The sequence below is a fragment of the Scyliorhinus canicula genome, chromosome 2, assembly GCF_902713615.1.
Source record: "Scyliorhinus canicula chromosome 2, sScyCan1.1, whole genome shotgun sequence".
Classification (NCBI taxonomy): domain Eukaryota; kingdom Metazoa; phylum Chordata; class Chondrichthyes; order Carcharhiniformes; family Scyliorhinidae; genus Scyliorhinus; species Scyliorhinus canicula.
In genome coordinates, this window is record NC_052147.1 from 30,130,847 (window position 1) to 30,155,251 (window position 24,405).

Sequence of the window (24,405 nt, forward strand, 5' to 3'; positions counted from 1 at the left end):
GCCGGCATCATGATGACATTCAACAATCTCCGCACATTCGTGTTGAGCTGCCGTCCCTTGACAAATCCTGTCTGATCCTCGTGTATCACCCCTGGCACACAGTCCTCTATCCTGGTGGCCAGGATCTTCGCCAGCAACTTAGCGTCAACATTGAGGAGCGAGATAGGCCTGTATAAACCACAATGCTGGGGGTCCTTGTCCCTCTTTAAGATTAACGAGATCAGCGCCCGCGACATCGTCGGGGGCAAAGCCCCCCCTCTCCCATGCCTCATTGAAGGCTTGCACCAACACGGGGCCCACCAGATCCGCATACTTTTTATAAAATTCCACCGGGAACCCATCCGGCCCCGGCGCCTTACCTGACTGCATTTGTCCAATCCCCCTGACTAGCTCCTCCACCTCTATCGGCGCCCCCAGCCCCTCTACCAGCTCCTCTTGAACCCTTGGGAAACATAGCCTGTTCATGAAGCTCTCCATCCCCCCTCTCCCCGGAGGTTCTGACCGGTACAGTTCCTCGTAGAAGTCCCTAAAGACCCCATTTACTTCTGTCCCCTTCTGCACTACATTCCCACCCCTATCCGTCACTCCACCAATTTCCCTAGCCGCATCTCGCCTGCGGAGCTGATGCGCCAACATCCTGCTCGCCTTCTCCCCATACTCATATACCGCGCCCTGCGACCTCCTCCACTGTGTCTCCGCCTTTCTGGTGGTCAACAAGTCAAATTTGGCCTGCAAACTACGCCGTTCCACCAGCAACCCCTCCTCTGGTGCCTCCGCGTATCTCCTGTCCACATCCAGGAGCTCCCCCACCAGTCTCTCCCTCTCCTTCCTCTCCCTCCTTTCCCTATGGGCCCGGATGGAGATCAGCTCCCCCCGGATCACTGCTTTCAGAGCCTCCCAGACCATCCCCACCCGGACCTCCCCTGTGTCGTTGGCATCAAGATACCCCTCAATACTTCCCCGGACCCTCCTACACACCTCCTCATCAGCCAGCAGCCCCACATCCAGGTGCCAGAGCGGGCGCTGGTCCCGCGCCTCCCCCATCTCCAGATCAACCCAGTGCGGAGCATGGTCTGAAATCGCTATGGCCGAATACTCTGCATCCTGCACCTTCGGGATCAATCCCCTGCTCAGGACGAAAAAATCTTTTCGGGAATAAACCCTATGGACATGGGAGAAAAAGGAATACTCCCACGCTCTCGGCCTCCCAAACCTCCAGGGATCCACCCCTCCCATCTGGTTCATAAACCCCCTCAGCACTTTGGCCACCGCCGGTCTCCTACCCGTCCTTGAACTGGACCGGTCCAGTGGGGGATCCAGCACTGTGTTAAAGTCTCCCCCCATGATCAGGCCCCCCGCCTCCAGGTCCGGAATGTGGCCCAACAAGCGCCTCATGAAGCCGGCATCATCCCAATTCGGGGCATATACATTTACCAGCACCACCTTCTCTCCTTGCAGCCTACCCTTCACCATAATATATCTGCCCTCCAGTCCGACACCACCTCAGCCGCCTCGAACGCCACCCTCTTCCCCACCAGAATCGCCACCCCCCGGTTCTTCGCATCCAATCCTGAGTGAAAAACCTGCCCTGGTCCGCCACCTTCAAGTGGGTCTCCTGGAGCATAGCCATGTCCGCCTTCAGCCCCTTCAGATGAGAAAATACCCTAGTTCTCTTAACCGGCCCATTCAGTCCCCTCACGTTCCAGGTAATCAGCCGGATCAGAGGGCAACCTGCCCCTCTCCCCTGCCGGCTAGCCATAGCTTATCGACTGCTCGCCCCAGGCCAGCTCGCCCCGCCTGACCCGTTCCCCATGGCGATAACGCCTCTCCTCTACCCCCCCGGCCCACACCAGCTCCTTCCTGGCCATTCCAGCAGCAACCCAGTATCCCCCCCCCCCCCACCCCCCCAGGCTAGGACCCCACCTAGCCGCGATGCACCCTCCATGGTACTTCCGTGAGTCAGTTGACTTCTGCTGACCCGGCAGCTCCCGCCAAAACCCATCTCCTCCCGGCATGGGGGTCATCCCCCTCTTGCCACACCTCCTTGGCATTGCTGCAGCGCGGGAAAGAAAACCAGTGAAGGCCATGCCCCCACCTCCAGCTCCGCCCCCCCCCCCCCGCCCCGCAGCGCGGACATCCAGAGGAAAGCCCGCGCTTTCACACTGCCACACCCCACCCTTCTGACACAGCTCCTCGAAATCCAGTTTCACCCCAACCCCCAGCCCCGTACAGAAGAGAACATATAAAGCACATACCCCCAATGTTCCCCACATACCCCACACCCATACCCAACAGACAAACCCACCCGGAAACAGAGCAAAAAGAAAACCAGCATAAAAATAACACCTGTCAAAATTGAAGAACAGCAACAGCGAAAACAGCAACGGCCATAGTGTGTCCCCAGACCCTAGTTTGAGTCCAGCTTCTCCACCTGTACAAAGGCCCACGCCTCCCCCGGGGACTCGAAGTAGTGGTGCCGGTCCTTATATGTCACCCACAGACGCGCAGGCTGCAGCATTCCAAATCTGACCTGCTTGGCATGCAGCACCGCCTTCGTCCGGTTGAACCCGGCCCGCCGCTTTGCCACCTCCGCACCCCAGTCCTGGTAGATTTGCACTACCGAATTCTCCCACTTGCTGCTCCTCTCTTTCTTGGCCCAGCGCAGCACACACTCCCGGTCACTAAACCGATGGAACCGCACCAGCACCGCCCGCGGGGGTTCATTTGCCTTAGGCCTCCTGGCCATCACTCGATGAGCTCCCTCAAGCTCCAGGGGCAAATGGAAGGACCCCACTCCCATCAACGAGCTCAACATCGTGGTCACATACGCCGGGAGATCCGACCCCTCCAGCCCCTCCGCCAGGCCCAGGATCCTCAAATTCTTTCGCCTCGTGCGAACGTCCAGCTCCTCCAAGCGGTCTTGCCACTTTTTGTGAAGTGCCTCGTGCAACTCCACTTTCCCCATGAGGATCACGGCCTCCTCCTCCCTCTCAGCGGCCTGCTGCTGCAACTCCCGAATCGACACCTCCTGTGCCACCTGAGCCCCAAGCAGCTTGTTTGTGGTTGCATTCAGAGAGTCCAGCAACTCAGCCTTCAGCTCCGCAAAACAGCGCAGAAGAGAGGCTTGCTGCTCCTGCGCCCACTTCCACCAGTCCTCAGGTGTTCCGCCGGCTGCCATTTTGTCTTTCTTCCCCTGCTTTTCTTGGGGAGCTGCTGCAGCTTTTTCCTTTGCCCCACTCCGGGTGAGCACCATAAATTATGGGGAATGCTCCTCTAGACACCTTCCCCCACTGGGATTCGTCGGGACAGCGTCGACTGCTGCTAGAATTCAGCTTTCATAAAGGCCCTCAAGTCAGCTTGAGAAATCTGAGCTGGCCCTTCCCCCGCCTGCCTGCTTGTAGAGGCTCTTGTTTGCTGCTGCTTCTGCCCAATCTTGCACTGTTTCTGAGGGTCTGATAACCCAGAAACATACTATTCCTGGGGGAAAGTACTCCTTGAACATTCACCAACGGCTTTTCATCGAAATTCCAACCCGTGCCGCCCAAAAAAGAGCTCTTTTCTGTAACCTTGGGCAGGAGCTGCCACTGCTCACTCACTTCATGCTGCACACCGGAAGTCAAGGGAGCCCACTAGGTCCACAAACTTTTTATAAAATTCCACCGGGAACCCATCCGGCCCCGGTGCCTTCCCTGACTGCATCTGCCCGATCCCCTTAACTAGCTCCTCCAGCTCAATCGGCGCACCCAACCCCTCCACCTGCTCCTCCTGCACCTTCGGGAAAGAAAGCCCGTCGAGGAACCTCTCCATTCCCCTCCTCTCCCCCGTTGGCTCCGACTGGTAACGTTCCCCGTAAAAGTCCTTGTAGACCTCATTCACCTCTACCCCCTTCTGCACCACATTCCCACTCTTGTCTCTCACTCCAGCAATTTCCTTAGGCGCATCCCGCTTGCGGAGCTGATGAGCCAGCATCCTACTCGCCTTTTCACCATGTTCGTACACTGCCCCTTGTGCCTTCCTCCACTGTGCCTCCGCCTTTCTAGTGGTCAGCAAATCAAATTTAGCCTGCAGGCTGCGCAGCTCCCCCAATAGTCCCTCCTCTGGTGCCTCTGCGTACCTCCTGTCTACCTCCAGCATCTTTCCCACCCGTCTATCCCTCTCACTCCCCTCCCTGTGTGCCCGGATGGATATCAGCTCCCCACGAATCACTGCCTTCAGGGCTTCCCAGACCACACCCACCTGAACCTCCCCCGTATCATTCACCTCGAGGTACCCCTCAACACTTGCCTCCGACACACCTCCTCCTCCGCCAACAACCCCACATCCAACCGCCACAACGGGCGCTGGTCCCGCACCTCCCCCATCTCCACATCCATCCAATGCGGAGCGTGGCCGGAGATTGCAATGGCCAAATACTCGGCCTCCTCCACTCTCGAAATCAGTCCCCTACTCACCACGAAGAAGTCTATCTGAGAGTAGACCCTATGTACATGGGAGAAGAAAGAGTGCTCCCGTGTCCTCGGCCTCACAAACCTCCATGGATCCACCCCACCCATCTGGTCCATAAACCCTCTCAGTACCTTGGCCGCCGCCGGCCTCCTACCCGTCCTAGAGCTGGACTGATCCAGTGAAGGATCCAACACCGTATTGAAGTCCCCCCCCCCCCATGATCAGACCTCCCGCCTCTAGATCCGGGACCCGTCCCAACATACGCCTCATAAAACCCGCATCGTCCCAATTTGGGGCATACACACTAGCAAGTACCACCTTCTCTCCTTGTAGCCTGCCCCTAACCATCACATACCTACCCCCCTTGTCCGCCACCACCTCCGATGCCTCAAACGACACATTTTTCCCCACCAGAATCGCCACTCCCCGGTTCTTCACATCCAACCCAGAGTGGAAAACCTGCCCCACCCACCCCTTCCTCAGACGGACCTGGTCCGCCACCTTCAGGTGGGTCTCCTGAAGCATTGCCACATCTGCCTTTAGCCCCTTCAGATGAGCAAGTACCCTCGACCGCTTCACCGGCCCATTCAATCCTCTCGCATTCCAGGTGACCAACCGGATCAGAGGGCGTCCCGCCCCCCTCCCCCGTCGACTAGCCATAGCCCGTCGACTGCCCGCCCCAGGCCAGCATCTCCCGCCCGACCCAGTCCCCACAGCGACAACACCTCACCTCTGTCCCCCCGGCCCCCACCATCTTCATCCTGACCCTGCCAGCAGCAACCCGGTATTCCCCTTTCCCCCCCTCCCTTCCCCCCCAGGCTAGGAACCCTCCCAGCCGCGAACCGTCCTCCATTGTACTTCCGTGGTTCAGCTAACTTCTGCTGACCCCGGAAACTCACGCCAATAACCCGACCCCTCCCAAAGTGGGATCATCCCCATCCTATCCCCCCTCCAGGCACCACTCCAGCGCGGGGAAGAACCAGTTAAGGCCCCGCCTCCCCCCATCATCGTCTCCACCCCCCAGCCCCGCAGCGCGGGAAACCAGAGGAAAGCCCGCGCTTTCGCACTGCACCACCACACCCTTCTGACGCAGCTCCCAAATACCAGCCCCACTCCATACCCCCAACCCGACATAGAATACAACAAACCCCCCCAACCCTCCCTGCAAGATACAAAACTCAAACAATGCCCCACCGCAAAAAAAAAACAGAACAACACCCCCATAAATAACCATATCAAAATTGCAAAAGTACAGAAAAAGAGAACACAGCAACAGCAGAAACCAGCAATAAAGTATTACAACCGACCCCGCAACCCCCAACCCCTAGTTCAAGTCCAGTTTCTCCGTCCGCACGAAGGCCCACGCCTCCTCCGGGGAATCAAAATAAAAATGCCGGTCCAAATACGTTACCCACAGGCGCGCAGGCTGCAACATTCCGAACTTTATCTTCTTCTTGTAAAGCACCTCTTTCGTCCGATTAAACCCGGACCGCCGCTTAGCCACCTCCGCACTCCAATCCTGGTAGATCCGTACTACCCCATTCTCCCAGTTGCTGCTCTTCACCTTCTTGGCCCAGCGCAGCACACTGATCACTGAACCGGTGGAACCTCACCAGCACCGCACGCGGGGGTTCATTCTCCTTAGGCCTCCTGGCCAGTACCCTGTGGGCTCCCTCCAGCTCCAGGGGCAGATGGAAAGACCCGGCCCCCACTAGCGAGTTCAGCATCCTAGCCACGTAGGTTGTCAGGTCCGACCCCTCCAGCCCCAAGATCCACAGATTTTTCCGCCTCATGCGGTGATCAAGCTCCTCGAAGTGGTCCTGCCACTTCTTGTGGAGTGCCTCGTGTCCCTCCACCTTACTCACGAGGACCACGGCCTCTTCCTCTTGTTCAGTGGCCTGCATCTGCAATGCCTTGATGGCAGCACCCTGGGTCGTCTGAATCTCCGAGAGCCTTTTGTTCGTTTCCTGCAGAGAGCTCAGTACCTCAGCCTTGAATTCTGAAAAACAGCGCAGGGGAGCAGCTAGTTGCTCCTGGGCCCACTGCTTACACTCCTCTGGAGCTCCGCCGGCCGCCAACTTGGATTCCTTCCCCCGTTTTTTCTGGGGAGCTGCTGCAGTTTTTTCCCTCTTTCCACTCCGAGTTCGAGTCATGAACTGCGGAGAAAGTTGATCAGCACACCTTCCCCCACCGGGAGATGTCGAAACATTTCCGTTTTGGGCTCTAAAAAGAGCCGAAAAGTCCATTTGAAATGGGAGCTCCCAAATGTGCGGCTTCCTACGTCATCGCTGCCACCGGAAGTCGGTACCGCTGCCTTTTGATGCGTTATCTACCTCGTGCTATCCGTGGGGGCCGCCATCTTTAGCCCTACCCGACACGTGCGACTCATGGGGGCCACCATCTTGGCCGCCATCTTCAACGCCACCCGACATGTGCGACCAACGGGGACCGCCATCTTGGGACCACCCCGCGATCTCCGACCACGCCGGCTACCCGCAGCTTGGCGATGTCACCCTCCACCAGTCATGGCCCAAGCACTGCAAGAACTCGATGATGACCGTCCGGGTTAATGGGCACGAAACATCCTGTCTGTTTGACTCTGGGAGCACGGAGAGCCTCATACATCCAGACACGGTAAGGCGCTGTTCTCTCCAGATTTCCCCCGCATCCCAAACATCTCCCTTGTTTCCGGATCACATTCAGTGCAGATCCGGGGGGTACTGTGTCGCGAACCTCGCGATACAGGGCACCGAGTACGCTAATTTTAAACTCTATGTCCTCCCCCATCTCTGCGCTCCTCGCCTGTTAGGACTGGACTTCCAGTGCAACCTCAGGAGCCTAACCCTGAAGTTCGCGGACCCCTACCCCCTCTCACCGTATGTCGCCTCGCGACCTTTAAGGTCGCCCCTCCCTCGTTCTTCGTGAAACTCACAGCTGACTATAAACCCGTCGCCACCAGGAGCAGGCGGTACAGTGCCCAGGACAGGACTTTTATCAAGTCAGAGGTCCAGCGACTCTTGAGGGAAGGGATCATCGAGGCCAGTAATAGCCCCTGGAGAGCCCAAGTGGTGGTCGTCAGGACCGGGGAAAAGAACCGGATGGTTCTCCAAACCATAAATTGGTAGACGCAACTCGATGCGTACCCCCTTCCCCGTATAGCGGACAGGTTTTCTCCACGGTAGATCTGAAATCCGCATACCACCAGCTTCCAATCCGCCCGGAAGACCGCCACTACACGGCCTTTGAGGCAGATGGCCACCTCTTCTACTTCGTCAGGGTCCCCTTCAGCGTCACCAACGGGGTCTCGGTCTTCCAAAGAATGATGGACCGAATGGTGGACCAGTACGGGCTGCGGGCCACGTTCCCGTACTTGGATAACGTCACCATCTGCAGCCATGATCAGCAGGACCACAACGCTAACCTTCAGAAGTTCCTCCAAACCACCCAAGCCCTCAATCTCACCTACAACAAGGAGAAATGAGTTTTCCTCACAACCCGACTAGCCATCCTCGGCTACGTCGTGGAAAACAGAGTCCTAGGGCCCAACTACGACACATGCGCCCGCTCCTGCAACTTCCCCTCCCCCACTGCCCCAAGGCCCTGGAAAGATGCCTCGGGTTCTTTTCATATTATGCCCAGTGGGTCCCCAACTATGCGGCAAAGCCCGCCCACTTATCAAAGCCACCATCTTCTCCCTGACGACCGAGGCCCGCCTGGTCTTCAGCAGCATCAAGGCAGACATTACCAAGGCCGCGATGCACGCAGTGGACGAGTCCATCCCCTTCCAGGTGGAGAGCGACGCGTTAGAGGTCGCCCTGGCCGCTACCCTTAACCAGGCAGGCAAGCCCGTGGCCTTTTTTTCCCGTACCCTCAACGCCTCCTCGGTCGAAAAGGAAGCTCAAGCCATTGTGGACGCTTTGCGGCATTGGAGGCACTACCTGGCTGGTAGGAGGTTCACCCTCGTCACCAACCGACGGTCGGTAGCCTTTATGTTCAACAACACACAGCGGGGCAAGATCAAGAATGATAAAATCTTGAGGTGGAGAATCGAACTCTCCACCTATAATTATAATGTTTTGTCTCGTCCGGGGAAGCTCAATGAGCCCCCAGATGCCCTGTCCCACGGCACATGCGCCAGCGCGCAAGGTGACTGACTCCAGGCCATCCACAATGACCCCTGTCACCCGGCTTCTCCACTTCATCAAGGCTCGGAACCTGCCCTACTCCACCGAGGAGGTCAGGGCCATGACCAGGGACTGCCAAGTCTGCCCGGAGTGCAAGCCGCACTTCTATCGGCCAGACAAGGCCCACCTGGTGAAGACATCCCACCCCTTTGAGCGCCTCAGCATCGATTACAAAGAGCCCCTCCCCTCCACTGACCCCATTGCCATCCCATGCCCCAACGTGACCGCGGCCACTGTCATTAAGGCCCTGCATAGCATCTTCACCCTGTTTGGTTTCCCCACTTTCCACAGTGACCGGGGCTCCTCGTTTATGAGCGACGAGCTGCGTCAGTACCTGCTCGGTAAGGGCATTGCCTCGAGGACTACCAGCTACAACCCCTGGGGAAACAGACGGGTGGAGAGGGAGAACGCAACGGTATGGAAGGCCGTCCCTCTGGCCCTACGGTCTAGAAGACTCCCAGTTCCCCGCTGGCTGGAGGTCCTCCCCGACGCGCTCCACTCCATTAGGTCACTCCTTTGCACAGCCACGAACGAGACCCCTCATGACCGCCTATTTGTCTTCCCCACGAAATCCACCTCCGGGGTCTCGCTTCCATCCTGGCTGACAACACCGGGTCCTGTCCTCCTCTGAAAGCACGTGAGGAGCCATAAGTCTGACCCCCTTGGTCGAGAGGGTCCAGCTCCTTCACGCCATCCCTCAGTATGCCTACGTTACGCACCATGACGATCGACAAGATAGTCTCCCTCTGAGATCTGGCACTCGCCGGTTCCCCTGCGACCATCACCTATCCCCTCCACCCTACACTGAACCCCACCCCAACATGGCTTACACCCCCCCTCCCCGAACTACAGTGATGAAGCTCCAGACGACACGCTCCCGGAGTCAACGAGCCCAACACCCGTGCCCACAGCAACGAGTTCAACACCCGTGCCCACAGCAACGAGTTCAACACCCGTGCCCACAGCAACGAGTTCAACACTTGTGCCTGCAGCGAAGCCGGAGCTGAGGCGATCACAGCGAACGATCAAGGCGCAGGACAGACACGATCTGTAAGGCCACTTCACCCCCGCTGGACTTCAATTTTTTAACGGGTTGTGAATGTGGTGAACGTATGCTATTACAATTCACCACTGTACTGTGTTGTATTATGTTGACGCCCTTGTGGGCTCCACCTGTGGCTCCGCCCCCTCGGGGGTGATATATAAACCTGTAAGCCTGTAGGCGGCACTCAGTACAGAGCAGTCACAGGCAGGTTGAGGGAAGGGCAGGACTGGCAACTGAATATCCCAGGGTATAGATGCTTCAGGAGGGATAGAGAGGGAGGTAGAAGGGGTGGAGGCGTTGCATTACTCGTCAGAGATGATATCACAGCTGTGATTAAGGAGGGCACCATGGAGGATTCGAGCACTGAGGCAATATGGGTGGAGCTGAGAAATAGGAAGGGTGCAGTAACATTGTTGGGACTTTACTACAGGCCTCCCAAAAGCGAGCATGAAGTAGAGGTACAAATATGCAGACAGATTATAGAAAAATGTAGGAGCAATAGGGAGGTTGTGATGGGAGATTTTAACTTCCCCAAAATTGAATGGGATTCGTGTAGTGTTGGAGGCGTAGATGGAGCAGAGTTTGTAAGGAGCATCCAGGAGAGTTTTTTAGAGCAGTATGTAAATAGTCCAACTCGGGAAGGGGCCATACTGGACCTGGTATTGGGGAATGATCCCAGCCAAGTGGTTGATGTTTCAGTCGGTGATTACTTTGGGAATAGCGATCACAATTCCGTAAGTTTTAGAATACTCATGGACAAGGACAAGAGGGGTCCGAAAGGAAGAGTACTAAATTGGGGAAAGGCAGAGTATAACAAAATTCGGCAGGAGCTAGGGAATGTGGATTGGGAGCAGCTGTTTAAGGGTAAATCCACATTTGAAATGTGGAAGTCTTTTAAGGAAAGGTTGATTAGAGTGCAGGACAGACATGTTCCTGTGAAAATGAAAGATAGAAATGGCAAGATTAGGGAACCATGGATGACGGGTGAAATTGTGAGACTAGCTAAGATGAAAAAGGAAGCATACATAGGATCGAGGCAACTCAAAACTGATGAAGTTTTGGAGGAATATCGGGAAAGTAGGACGAATCTCAAACGCGCAATAAAGAGGGCTAAAAGGGGTCATGAAATATATTTGGCTAACAGGGTTAAGGAAAATCCCAAAGCATTTTATTCGTATGTAAGGAGCAAGAGGGTAACTAGAGAAACGATTGGCCCACTTAAAGACAAAAGAGGGAATTTATGCGTGGACTCAAAGGAAATGGGTGAGATTCTTAATGAGTACTTTGCATCGGTATTCACAAAGGAGAGGGACAAGATGGATGTTGAGGCTAGGGATGGATGTTTAAATACTCTCGGTCAAGTTGTCATACGGAAGGGGGAAGTTTTGGGTATTCTAAAAGACATTAAGGTGGACAAGTCCCCAGGACCGGATGGGATCTATCCCAGGTTACTGAGGGAAGCGAGGGTCGAAATAGCTGGGGCCTTAACAGATATCTTTGCAGCATCCTTGAGCACGGGTGAGGTCCCGGAGGACTGGAGAATTGCTAATGTTGTCCCTTTGTTTAAGAAGGGTAGCAGGGATAATCCAGGGAATTATAGACCTGTGAGCTTGACGTCAGTGGTAGGCAAACTGTTGGAGAAGATACTGAGGGATAGGATCTATTCACATCTGGAAGAAAATAGAATTATCAGTGATAGGCAGCATGGTTTTGTGCAGGGAAGGTCATGTCTTACAAACCTAATAGAATTCTTTGAGGAAGTGACAAAGTTAATTGATGAGGGAAGGGCTGTAGATGTCGTATACATGGACTTTAGTAAGGCGTTTGATATGGTTTCCCATGGCAGATTGATGGAAAAAGTGAAGTCGTATGGGGTCCAGGGTGTACTAGCTAGATGGATAAAGAACTGGCTGGGCAACAGGAGACAGAGAATAGTGGTGGAAGGGAGTGTCTCAAAATGGAGAAGGGTGACTAGTGGTGTTCCACAGGGATCCGTGCTTGGACCACTGATGTTTGTGATCTACATAAATGACCTGGAGGAAGGTATAGGTGGTCTGATTAGCAATTTTGCAGATGATACTAAGATTGGTGGAGTTGCAGATAGCGAGGAGGACTGTCAGAGAATACAACAAAATATAGATAGATTGGAGAGTTGGGCAGAGAAATGGCAGATGGAGTTCAATCCAGGCAAATGCGAGGTGATGCATTTTGGAAGATCAAATTCAAGAGCGGACTATATGGTCAATGGAAGAGTCCTGGGGAAAATTGATGTACAGAGAGATCTGGCGTTCAGGTCCATTGTACCCTGAAGGTGGCAACGCAGGTTGATAGAGTGGTCAAGAAAGCATACAGCATGCTTGCCTTCATCGGACGGGGTATTGAGTACAAGAGTTGGCAGGTCATGTTACAGTTGTATAGGACTTTGGTTCGGCCACATTTGGAATACTGCGTGCAGTTCTGGTCGCCACATTACCAGAAGGATGTGGATGCCTTGGAGAGGGAGCAGAGGAGGTTCACCAGGATGTTGCCTGGTATGGAGGGTGCTAGCTATGAAGAAAGGTTGAGTAGATTAAGATTGTTTTCGTTGGAAAGACGGAGGTTGAGGGGGGACCTGATTGACGTCTACAAAATTATGAGAGGTATGGACAGGGTGGATAGCAACAAGCTTTTCCCAAGAGTGGGGGTGTCAGTTACAAGGGGTCACAATTTCAAGGTGAGAGGGGGAAAGTTTAAGGGAGATGTGCGTGGAAAGTTTTTTACACAGAGGGTGGTGGGTGCCTGGAACGCTTTACCAGCGGAGGTGGTAGAGGCGGGCACGATAGTATCATTTAAGAAGCATCTAGACAGGTATATGAACGGGCGGGAACAGAGGGAAGTAGACCTTGGAAAATAGGAGACAGGTTTAGATAAAGGATCTGGATCGGCGCAGGCTGGGAGGGCCGAAGGGCCGTTTCCTGTGCTGTAATTTTCTTTGTTCTTTGTAGGCACAGATCTAGCGTATTAAAACCACTGTTCACTTCTACTCATCATCTCATGTGAATTGACAGTCGCATCAAGCGGGTAGGCGGATCACATGGAGGGGGGGTTGCAAGAGGAGGGGGGTTGTTAGAAGGCGGGATGTGGGAAGTCACGGGAGAGGGGATTACGGAGGGGTGTTGCGTGAAAGGGGGTTGAGGAAGGGGATGGTCAGGGAAGTATTGGTCATGGGAGGGGGATTGCGGGAGAAGGTGTTTTTATTGGGTGGGGGGTTGCGGGAAGAGGGGGTTCGCAGGAGGTCGGAGGTTGCGGGAGGAGGGGGCCTTGGGAGGGTGGGTAGTGGGAGGGTGGGTATCGGGAGGACAGAGTCACAAGTGGGGGGCTTCAGGAGGAAAGGGAGCCGCAGGAGGAGGTGGTGTCATGGAAAAGAGGGGCTGAAGGACAGGGGCTCACAGAAGGGGGGGGGTCACGGTACTGGGGTGGGTCACGGGAGGGCGTGGGTCAGTGGGTTCCAGGAAGGGGAAGGGGGTGATCTCAGCAGGCCCACCTCTCTCGCACCTTTCAACGAATGTCCATTATGTAGGATCATGCAAGCATCCGTGCATGAGGTGCCACCTACCACTCTTGGCTTAATACCAGTGGTGGCAGGACAAGACCCTCAACTGGACAAAATTGCCCATTTAAGTTCCTCAGTTAGCACTGGGGTGGGAAGGCTGTCCTCAGGCATTCTAACCACAGTTTCAATCAATCAGTGGAGAAGCGAGGATGTGGCAGGGTAAACAAATGCCACCCACCCGTCTGATTAAATGCCCCACCATCAGCAAACTCACCACTGTGGAGGATATATGATTCCACCCCATTTTAAGTAATTAATGTGCACGTATAAAATAACAAGATTTTGTCAAGGACTGTAGAATGTTACAATTTAAAAATTGTAAAGGTGTTTACCTATTTTGAAATGCAGGGCACGATCGAATGGCCTCATCGCGCCCGATGCGATGACGCGATGAAGCCATTAAATGTCGCCAGAAGCCTCTCAGGTGATTTGCGACACTGAGAATAACTCGCAAGATCTGACAAGATTTCACCAGACTTTGCAATCTGAAGACTTGGGCATCGACATATTTGAATTAGCCTAATGGCTCTCTTAAATATGTAAATCTGTATCTTGCCCAGCGAGGGCATTAAGAGAGCCATTAGGCTCATTCAAATATGTCGATGCCCAAGTCTCCTGAGGCCCGGGAACGAACGCCAACCCCAGAAGAACTCGCCATGCCGCCGTTTAGCATTGGTCCTCACAAACATGGGCCAGGTTTAACGGTACCTGGAGAGTGGTCTAACAGGCCGCCAGCGGCCCCTGTGACTGGGCGCTGGACAGGGTGGTATCCTGGCAGTCCCGCTGCCACCCCAGCTCCTTGGCATTGCCACCCAGGCACCTTGCATATGCCATCCAGGCATTTTGGAGCTGCCACACGGGCACCCTGGGTGGCACTGCAAGGCTGACAGGGGCACTGCCAGGGTGTCAGGCTGACAATGCCAAGATACCCGGGTGCCAGGTTGCCCATGACAGGGATCGGGCCTGGGCTTGCCCTGCCCTTAAGAGGTGGAGAGAAAGGGGCCCGAGGACCCCTCAAGAGGGGTCTCAGGGGGTCAAGTTGGGGCATTGGGCAGTCCAAGAGGGATTGGGAGGTTAGGGCGGCATTTAAAAATGGAAGTGAAGTGCGGTGTTGGCATGGCGCTCCTTGCTGAGGCCAAAGAAAGAGTCCTGCTTGATAACGGAGTTGTTCTCACTCTGCAGGCATTGAGAAAGATCCCGCTATATGCGCCCAGAACGGGACTCTGCCTGCGCCGGGTAGGAGAATCTCCGGTGACGAGGGTAATTCCCGCCAGGCTGCTCCGATGCTGGGATGCGGTTCTCTGAAAGGCTGCCGAGGCGATTCTCCGTGGGATTCTCCTGATGGTGCAATGGGGGGGGGGGGGCAACCTATTGGCGCGCACAGCACTCCGGCGCCATGCTGGCCCCCTGAGGGCCGCTGAATCACTGGGCCAGGAGGCCCGTCGATGCCGGACTGCACCACTCCAGTGTTTACGCTGGCGTCAACACTTGGCCGGGATTTCAGAGACTCCCGGCCAAGCTTTCCTGTCTGCACAATATTATTTTGTTTCCTAATGTTGTTATTCACCCGTGGCATTGCTAGAGGGCATATTAAAATGTTATCTTACTTTCACTGGTGATATTCAGGTTTTGTGAGTGTAAAGTACAGCAGGCAGGCAAAGGAACACGATGAATCTGAGCAACAAAACTGGGCCCCCTTTCATTCAGTAACAGATAACGTACTGCCAATTGAGTGATTTATTTTTTTCAAATAAATTTAAAGAACCCCAATTCTTTTTTTCCTATTCAGGGCCAATTAAGCGTGACCAATCCATCTCCCCTGCACATCTTTGAGTTGTGGGGGTGAGACCCATGCAGATCGGGAAGAATGTGCCAATTAAGTGATTTCACAATGCCGGAGTCCTGTTCAGTGATGGATCTACAACAAAATACTAACGGTAATATGTGAGGTGACTTTTCTTTTGGCTCCACTGTGCTCTGTATTACACAGGTAAATCAGGCCTGGATTTAAATTACTTTCATCTCTCCCCGCCTGCTGGCTGAGAACAGGGTAGAAATTGGATATTTCCAGATTCCGAATGCTCAGCAAAAGGAGATAGATCGTCATTGAGACTGACACAATGTATGGGAGAATTAACATCTCATGCTGGTGATTTGTGTTCTTTTTAAGCTGTAATTTCCAACATTGGCATCTATTCCCTCGAGTATTGTAGACCGAAGGGTGATCTAATTGAACTGTTTAGAATGATAAAAGATTTCAATGGCATATTTAAAGAGCATCAATTTCCTCCGGTGAAGAAATCCAGCACTAGACGTCATAGTCTTCTGGATCAGAAGTGCTGAGGGTTTTGGCCAAGGGTGGTACAGGCTTGGAAAACTGAAGGGCCTGTTCCTGTGCTGCATTGTTCTTTGTTCAAGAGTAGGCCCAAGTCCGACTACCAGGCCCCCGGGCAGAATCTGTAGCCTGTCGTCGGGGACGACCACAGAGACAAGCTGGAATGAAAACTTGTGCTGTCAACCACAGTGCCGTGGCGGGTAGCCAATTTATAGGATCTAAAGGTCAATTAAGGCCCATTATCAGAGGTGGCTAGAATTTTCCAAGTGGCCTCTGGGCCCCTGTGCAGAAGGGGCTTTGAAGTCTTCCCAGCCCCCTTCAGAGTCTCCCACAAGTGGTGGCCGGACTTGAGTGTAGTTTTGAATTAAAATGTAATAGGTTAGAGGGAAGGCGTCTCCATGTTGAGACACCCTCTCTCTCTCTCTCTTTTACCTGAACTTAAAACTGCTGTCACTTCCAACTGGTGGGCCTCTTAGTGGACTTCCAGATTCAAGAGTCTGCTTGCCATTGTCCTTATTCGGACACTGAGCCTGCCCCCTGGCCAATAATTGGCCAGTTTGGAGAAATGGATTGCTGGGTGACTGTTCCTCACATAGTGCGGGTTTGTGACGTTTGTGACCTGAGGCCTGTGGGAAAATTACTGCCCTCTGTTCCAATAAAATTAGAGCTGGGCCACGCAGGGGTGAAAATGGGAACCACTTGCTCCCATAAAGCATTGTCAGAATCTGGAACTCTCTTCCCTACAAAGCTGTAGATGCTGGGTCAATTGAAGCTTTCAAGACAGCGATTTATAGATTTATTTTTAGGTGTGTTTTCCCAGGGATATGGAGCAGAGGTGGAAAAATGCACCCGTGATACAGATTCGACAGGATCTAGGGGTGGTTTCAATGCCACCTGCTGCCAGTAGCGGAGTTCCCGATGCGGCCGAGAATCTCGCATTGAGAAAAAGACAGGATTTGCGTCCTTCTGATGCTCTGTTCCCCTGCGGGCGGGAGGGTACAAATGGGTTATTTTAACCCACTTGGATCCGATTAATGGGCTAGTACTGGATTCTCCACACCTCCATGATGCTCCTCTTGGCTGAGAGTCAAGCGGGTGTGGATTGGTGCAAGTATTTTTCAGTCTGTTCCTGATGCGATGGACCTCATGGTGGGTCAAGGGGGTAAGTATTTAACGTTGGTGCCCCCAAAGTCCACAATGCAAATCCTGCTCATCTCACTCCCCAGCCCCCATCAGACACCCCCATAAGAGACGCTCTTCAGACACTTTCATCAGGTCCCCATATCAGAGACTCCCAATAGCAGAGACTCTCCAAATCAGAGACCCCCCAAATTAGAGACCCCCTAATCAGAGAACCCCCCCATGAGAGACTCCCCATATGAGACCTCCCATATTAGCGACCTCCCATATCAGAGCCCCCCATATCAGAGCCCCCCCATATCAGAGCCCCCCATATCAGAGACCTCCATATCAGAGACCTCCATATCAGAGACCTCCATATCAGAGACCCCCCATATTTGAGACCTCCATATCAGAGACCCTCCATATCAGAGACCCCCCCCATATCAGAGACCTCCCATATCAGAGACCTCCCATATCAGAGACACCCCATATCAGAAACCCCCCCATATCAGACACCTCCCATATCAGAGACCTCCCATATCAGAGACCCCCCATATCAGAGACCTCCATCTCAGAGACCCTCCATATCAGCGACCTCACATATCAGAGACCCTCCATATCAGCGACCTCCCATATCAGCGACCTCCCATATCAGAGACCCCCATATCAGAGACCCCCCATATCAGACCTCCCATATCAGCGACCTCCTATATCAGAGACCCCCATATCAGAGACCTCCCATATCAGAGACCCCCCATATCAGCAACCTTCTATATCAGAGACCTCCCATATCAGATACCCCACATATCAGCATTCTCCCATATCAGACACCTCCCATATCAGAGACCTCCCATATCAGAGACCTCCCATATCAGATACCCCACATATCAGCATTCTCCCATATCAGAGACCCCCCATATCAGAGACCTCCCATATCAGCGACCTCCTATATCAGAGACCCCCATATCAGAGACCCCCCATATCAGACACCTCCCATATCAGCATTCTCCCATATCAGAGACCCCCCATATCAGAGACCTCCCATATCAGACCTCCCATATCAGCGACCTCCTATATCAGAGACCCCCATATCAGCGACCTCCCATATCAGAGACCTCCCATATCAGCATCCTCCCATATCAGAGACCCCCATATCAGAGACCTCCCATATCAGACCTCCCATATCAGCGACCTCCCATATCAGAGACCTCCCATATCAGCATCCTCCCATATCAGAGACCCCCATATCAGAGACCCCCCCCCATATCAGCGACCTCCTATATCAGAGACCCCCATATCAGCGACCTCCCATATCAGAAACCGCTCTATCAGAGGGCACCTCTTATCAGAGCCACCCCCCCAGCCAGCTGTCATCCTTGCCTGGAAGCTAAAGAGCGGTCTCAGCAGAAACAGTGAAAAATCACTGCTATTTCATTCACCTGTCCCTTACACCTGCAGCCTCAGACAGAAGTGTAGAAAGCAGCAGCTGTTATTTCATAGAAAGCCAAACACATCGCAAGGCTTTAAAACCCCTCAGATCCTGGGCGGGATTCTCGGTCCCCAGCCGTTTTCTCGGTGGCTCACTGTTCACTGGTGACGGGATCCCCTTTTTCTCCGCTTGTCAATGGGATTTCCCATTGAGGCTGTCCTACATCACCGGGAAGCCCACAGGCAGGGATGCTCTGCCAATGGGAAAAGATAATCGCAACAGCCGGAGAAGTCCAGCCCCTTTGATCCGCGAGGTTTCTGTTCACTTTCGAAGAGAAGTAGCTTTTAGTAGGCTGTATTGTCTGATTTGTGTTTTTTCATCTGTCTTCATGCTTGAATGCATCTCAAGTTCCCATGCTCCAATGGGGATATGATGGCGGGAGGGGGTTTGATGGAGGGATCAGATGGGGGTCTGATGAGGGTCTCTGAAATGGCGGTGTCATGGGGGGGTCTCTGTTGGGTAGTCGGGCCACCTATTGCTCGCGTGCTATGGGGTTGGGTGGGGTGACCCAGCAATTCGTGTGTGTGGTGGGAGGTTGGGGAGAGGGTACCCCCTTCTTGTCAGTGGGGTGGGTTTGGGGGTGCACTGGGGAGGCAGGATTTGCGTTGTGGGGGGATAGATAGGTTCTTGACCAATAAGGGGATCAGAGGTTATGGGGAAAAGGCAGGAGAATGAGGATGAGAAAAATATCAGTGATTGAATGGCGGAGCAAATTCGATGGACCGAGTGGCCTAATTCTGCTCCGATGTCTTATAGTCTTCTGGGCCAGCCGCTGGACCACTATCGGGCCACCTGCTCAAAAGGCCTGGATGAAGATCATCAAAGCACAATGCGTAGCTTGAGGAGAAGGGCATAAAAAAAATATAAAGGGAGAAAATAATATGATATTCCTCTCTGAATAATCTTAAAAATATTTCTCACCATTAACACTGAACACTATTAACACTGAAAAGCAACCAGCAGATGTCAGCAGACCTTCCCTTTCAGAGGACTGGGGGGGCGCGGGGGGTGGATGAAGTGGACGAGCGGCCTATCTGGAATGCTGTAATGCAGAAACTGGAAATTTGCAGACCTCAAGCAGATGATTGAACAGACTGCTGTGGCTTGCAGTCTCTCTCACACAAATGTGTTCTCGACAGCAATCAACCACATACGCACTTATTCCAGCTGGTCAGAAGTGACCTGTATTTAAAGTGAATAAAATCTTGTTATGTGGAATAAAATTCTAGGAAGCCCCATTTTCCAGCACTGTCTGCTGACATCCACCCCTGCCAACCTTGTCACATTGGTTGGTCAACTCCCAGGAAAGGAAACTGAAAGACTCAAAAGCTAAAGTTTTTTTTTGCACGGGTCTTCAGTTAGTTCGAAATTCTGAGGTGAAGTGGGAAGAAGGAACTCTGTAATATCAAAGCACGTTGAATCAGCATGATTAAGATGAGCAAATACAAAGCAAGGTGGCATTTGCCCATTAAGAGAATGTATTTTTAACGGATGATCTCAAATTCTCCAGTCAATTTATTCAATCAGGTAATTTATCCCTTGTGGATTTTGTCCATTTACTCTGTTTGATTACTGCACCAATTTAGTACGGATAATCATTTTTATGCTTCATTTTTTTTTGTATACAGTAATTGTGAATAAATACTTCAACCTGTAAAATCTTTAGTTGGCTTTTGACATTCTGCAGTGATGGCAGTTCATATCTTCACCAGCAGTTTCCACCTCTGTAATATTGCCCATTTCCACTCTTACCTCATCTCTTTAGCTGTCAAAACCCTCACCCATGCCTTAGTTACTTATAGATTTGACTATGTGAATGCAGGCCTGGCCAGTGACCCACATCCTACTCTCTGCAAACTGGAGGTCATCTAAAACTCTGCTGCCGGTGGCCTAACTTGCACCAAGTCCTGATTCCCCCATTACACCTGTGACCTCTGACCCCCCCCCCCCCTTCCGACACGCAAAATATGAGGCAGAACCTGCTCAGCTAAATAACAGTGAGACTGCTGAAGGAGAAACAGCAACCTCTTCCTCTCTATAATGGACTCGCACTGGACTTTCTGGCAGGCACCAGCGATGTAATACATACACCTGCCTACTCTCACATACGTTCGGTACCCTTACACCGATCTCATCAACTCTGGGAAATTCAGCAGCATTCAGCATTGTTGCACGTGAACCCAGTGGGAAGGTGTCCCATCGATTTTCAGGAATATTGTTCCGTATTAGTTTTCAGAGAGGTTTCTCAGCAGGACTGACCTGCCCCGCGAAGATTCCGCAGACACCGATGATACACAGTATGTTAAATACTGCTGAACCAACAATTGTTCCAACTCCGACATCTCCGTGGGTGATAAAGACACCTGCAAGAAACATAAAAAGGTTGTGTTAGATGGAATTTGCTGAACTGGCTTTCATTGCAAGAGCACTTGCAGTAACTGCTTCTCCTTCGGGGATCTGAGTGATTGCTGGGATTTTGTCAGGCCGATGAGCGTCTTGTCTGCCGGTCAGAGAACTAATGGGTATCCCCCACCCCCCCGAGTTCCATTAGTACCCCCCCGCCCCCGCCCCCCACCACCACCAGTTCCATGGGCAAGGCCCGATGGAATCAGATTTTTAATATGTGATGGTATTTTTTTTACCGTGACAGATGTGATAATTTCTCAGTGTTAGGTAATTAGGAATGTCCCAGATATTGCTAATTTGCTTTTCAAGACTTGTAAGTCTTGCAACAGCATTGAATTTACACATTGCTATCTATTAACGTTCTCTATTTAGCTTTTACGGACTGGTTAATTAAGTGCGCAAGACCGGCACAAATATCTGTTCGCAGCCCCACAACAGGGGCAAAATTTCAACTCACTCAAAACGCATGTGTTTGCACAGATTTAAAAGTGGGCCCAGTTGAGGAACCGAGCTGTGAAGAAGAACCTTTTTATTCTAACCCATTGAAAAGAAATAGAGAAAGAACTTGCATTTATGTGGTGCTTTTCACAGCCTCAGGGAGTCTCAACATGCTTCACAGTCAGTGGGTTAATGAGTATACTTCACTGTTGCAATGTAGGAAACCACATGGCAGGTAATTTGCAGACAGCAAGGGCGCATAAGCAGCTATGACTGGGTAATCTGTTTCTGTTGGTGTTGGCTGAAAGGTAAATGCTGGTCAAGGTTTATGGGGAACTCCAATGCCATGAGAATTCTAATATCTGGTTGACAGGAGCAGATAGGATCTTTTTCAGCTCCTCGTCTAAATGATAGCATTCCTGACTGCTGCACTCCTCCAGTACTGCATGGGGCTTGAATTCACAACATTTGGACTCAGAAACAGAGGACAAAATTAAATAGGGCTCTGTGGTCCTTGCACATCTCACCACGCAACCCCCCCCCCCCCCCAACCCACCTCCTGAGAGGAGACCAGGAGGGTGGGATGGGGTTGAGAGCCCACCCAGGGGACAATGGGCTACCCAAATGGCCACTTTTTAATCAGAACAATGGCAGAATCTACATTACGGCCTAGAACTTCAGAAAGGCAGGTAGCGGGAGTTAGAAAGTTTCTGGCTGTGCCCACCCACCTTGGGGGAAAGGTTCCCATAAAAGTGGGATCTTCATTGCTGGGGGGAGGGACCGATGCAGGCTGGAGCCAGGCCAGCTGACCTGGGATGACATTCGGAGGCAGCCACGGGGGCTGCCAGGTGTGGGGATGGGCTGTTTAAAAGGTTCTTTGCGCCAGTTAAAATGAAAACACAAAGGCCCTCCAACCCTCTCCCTCCACCCACTTGATGACCCTTCAGGTCCTCCTCTGCCAAGCTCCGACCTTCCAACTCCCCTTAAGACTTCTCTTGCACTCAATGCCAAAATATTCCACTTTCATGCCAATTGAGCCACTATACACTGTCTAGAACCAATGAACCTGAAAAGTTGGATGGCTAACTAAAAGCTGTAAAAAGTAATTCATAACTTTCATAACTATATTAAAAGAAGTCTTCATTAAGAACAAAAAAAATCCCCCAGTCCCTTTAAAGTATCAATATCAAAAACTACAAGCACTTGAAACCACATGACGTGTGGAAATTGGAAATTGACAGAAGGAATCCGAGAGCTGGCCTGCCAATCAAATAATGTTTCTGCTGGGGAGCAGATATATTAATATGCCAATGAATGTCTGTGGTCTCAGCAAAGCTTACATAATGGTCATTCGCTCCCCACCTTCTGACTGATGATGTTTCACCTCATCATGGCCTACCCCTATTCTGAGACTGCGCCCTTAGTTCCATACTCCCAACCAGGGGGAACGTACTTACTGTATCTACCCAGTTGAGCCCTGTAAGAATTTTGTACAATTCAATGAGATCACCTCTCATTTTTCTGAACTCCAAAGAATACTGATGCAGTCTCCTCAATCTTTCCTCATCGGACAATCCTACAATCTCTGGGATTAGCTTGGTGAACCTTCATTGAATTCCCTTTATGGCCAGTATATCCTTCCTTAGGTAGAGACCAAAACAGCACCCAATAATCCAGATGTGGCCTGTACAACTGCAGCAAGTCTTCCTTAGTCTTGTACTCAAATCCTCTTGCAATTAGACTAACATACAATTTGCCTTCCTGTGGTGAATGAGATTCACACGGTATTATAAGTTACCAATGTCACTCTGTTCCCAGTGTATATATGTACCGATATTGTAAGTGCAGTTGCACTACCTGACCACCAGGGGGAGTAGCTCTGGGAGTACTCGAGAGTTTGTACTGGGCTCCCCCCTTGGCTCTGCCCAGAACTCCTCCCCCTGGAGCTGCTGTATAAAGATCCGTGCCACAGAGTCAGCCAGCCAGTTCACCGAACGTTCAACGGCTAACAGGCTGGCTCTGTTGTAAGTATATTAAAACCGCTATTCTAATCCTACAAGCACGTGTCCGTAGAATTGATGGTTCCATCACTTCCTAATTACTTGCTGTACCTTCATGTTCACTTTTCGTAACTTATGAACAAGAACAGCTAGGTATCATTGGAGAACAACATTTACCAATTTCTCCCCATTTAAGAAATACTTTGCATTTCTGTTTTTCCTACCAAAGTGGATAGCTTCACATTTTAGCACATTATATTCCACTTACCATGTTCTTGCCCATTCACTTAGTTTGTCCAAATCTTCTTGAAGCCTTTTTTCATCCTCCTCACAATTCACATTCCCGCCAAGCTTTCTGTCATCGGCAAACTTGGGAATATTACTTTTTGTCCCCACATCCAAATCATCGATATCGATCGTGAATAGCTAGGCCCAACCACTGCTCCTTACCTCACCCAACAAGTCACAGTCTGCCAAACTGAGAACGTATTCCTGCACTGCTTTCTGTCCATTAGCCAATTCTCAGTCAATGCCAGTATATTTCCTCCAATCTAATTTTGTTTCCTAACCTCCTGTGTGGAAACTTATCAAAAGTCTTATGAAAGTCCAAATATACCACATCCACCAGCTCTCGCTTATCTGTTCTGCTGGTAACATCCTCAAAAAATTCCAAACATTTGTCAAATATGATTTCTCTTTCATAAATTCATGTTGACCCTGCCTAGGCTCCCTAATATTTTCTAAGTGCCCAGTTATCACATCCTGTAGATTAGATTCTAGCAATTTCTCTACTATTAATGTCAGGCTGACAGGTTTGTGGTTCCCTCTTTTCGCTCTCTGCTTTCTAAAATAGGGGCTTACATTTAGTTCTTCCAATCTACATGAACTATTCTAAAATCTGTGGAATTTTGAAAGCTGATCACCAAATCAAGCATTATCTTCACTACCACCTCATTCATCACTCTGGGATATAGATCATCAGGTCCAGAGGATTTATCGACTTTCAGTTCCGTTAATTTCTCCAGCACTATTTTTTTAACTAACACTCATTTTTCACGTCCTCAATCTCACTAGTCCCTTAGCTCCCCAATATCTCAGGGAGGTGTTTTATATCTTCCTCCGTGAAGGTGGAAACAAGTATTTGTTAGTTTCCCTGCCATTTGTTTATTATCTGTTATAAATTCTCATGTCACTGCCTTTAATGGGTGCACATTTGTCCTTACTAACCGTTTCCTTTTTACATACCTGTCGAAGCACTCACAGTCCATGATTATTTCTTGTCTTGTTTAATTCCATATTCTATGTTCTCTTTCTTTATCAATTTCTCGGTTCTCTTTCCCCGAATTTC

At 51.6% G+C, this 24,405-nt stretch overlaps 1 protein-coding gene across 2 annotated transcripts in view; it reads right to left on the bottom strand.

Moving 5' to 3' along the window:
• The window catches only part of LOC119951867 (sodium/potassium/calcium exchanger 4-like), a 295,680-nt gene that overhangs the window by 82,988 nt on the left and 188,287 nt on the right, over positions 1-24,405 (bottom strand). For both annotated transcript variants that reach the window (XM_038775239.1, XM_038775240.1), the window contains one exon: positions 20,473-20,576. In XM_038775239.1, coding sequence (XP_038631167.1) covers positions 20,473-20,576 — 104 coding nt within the window. The remainder of the gene's footprint in view (positions 1-20,472; positions 20,577-24,405) is intronic.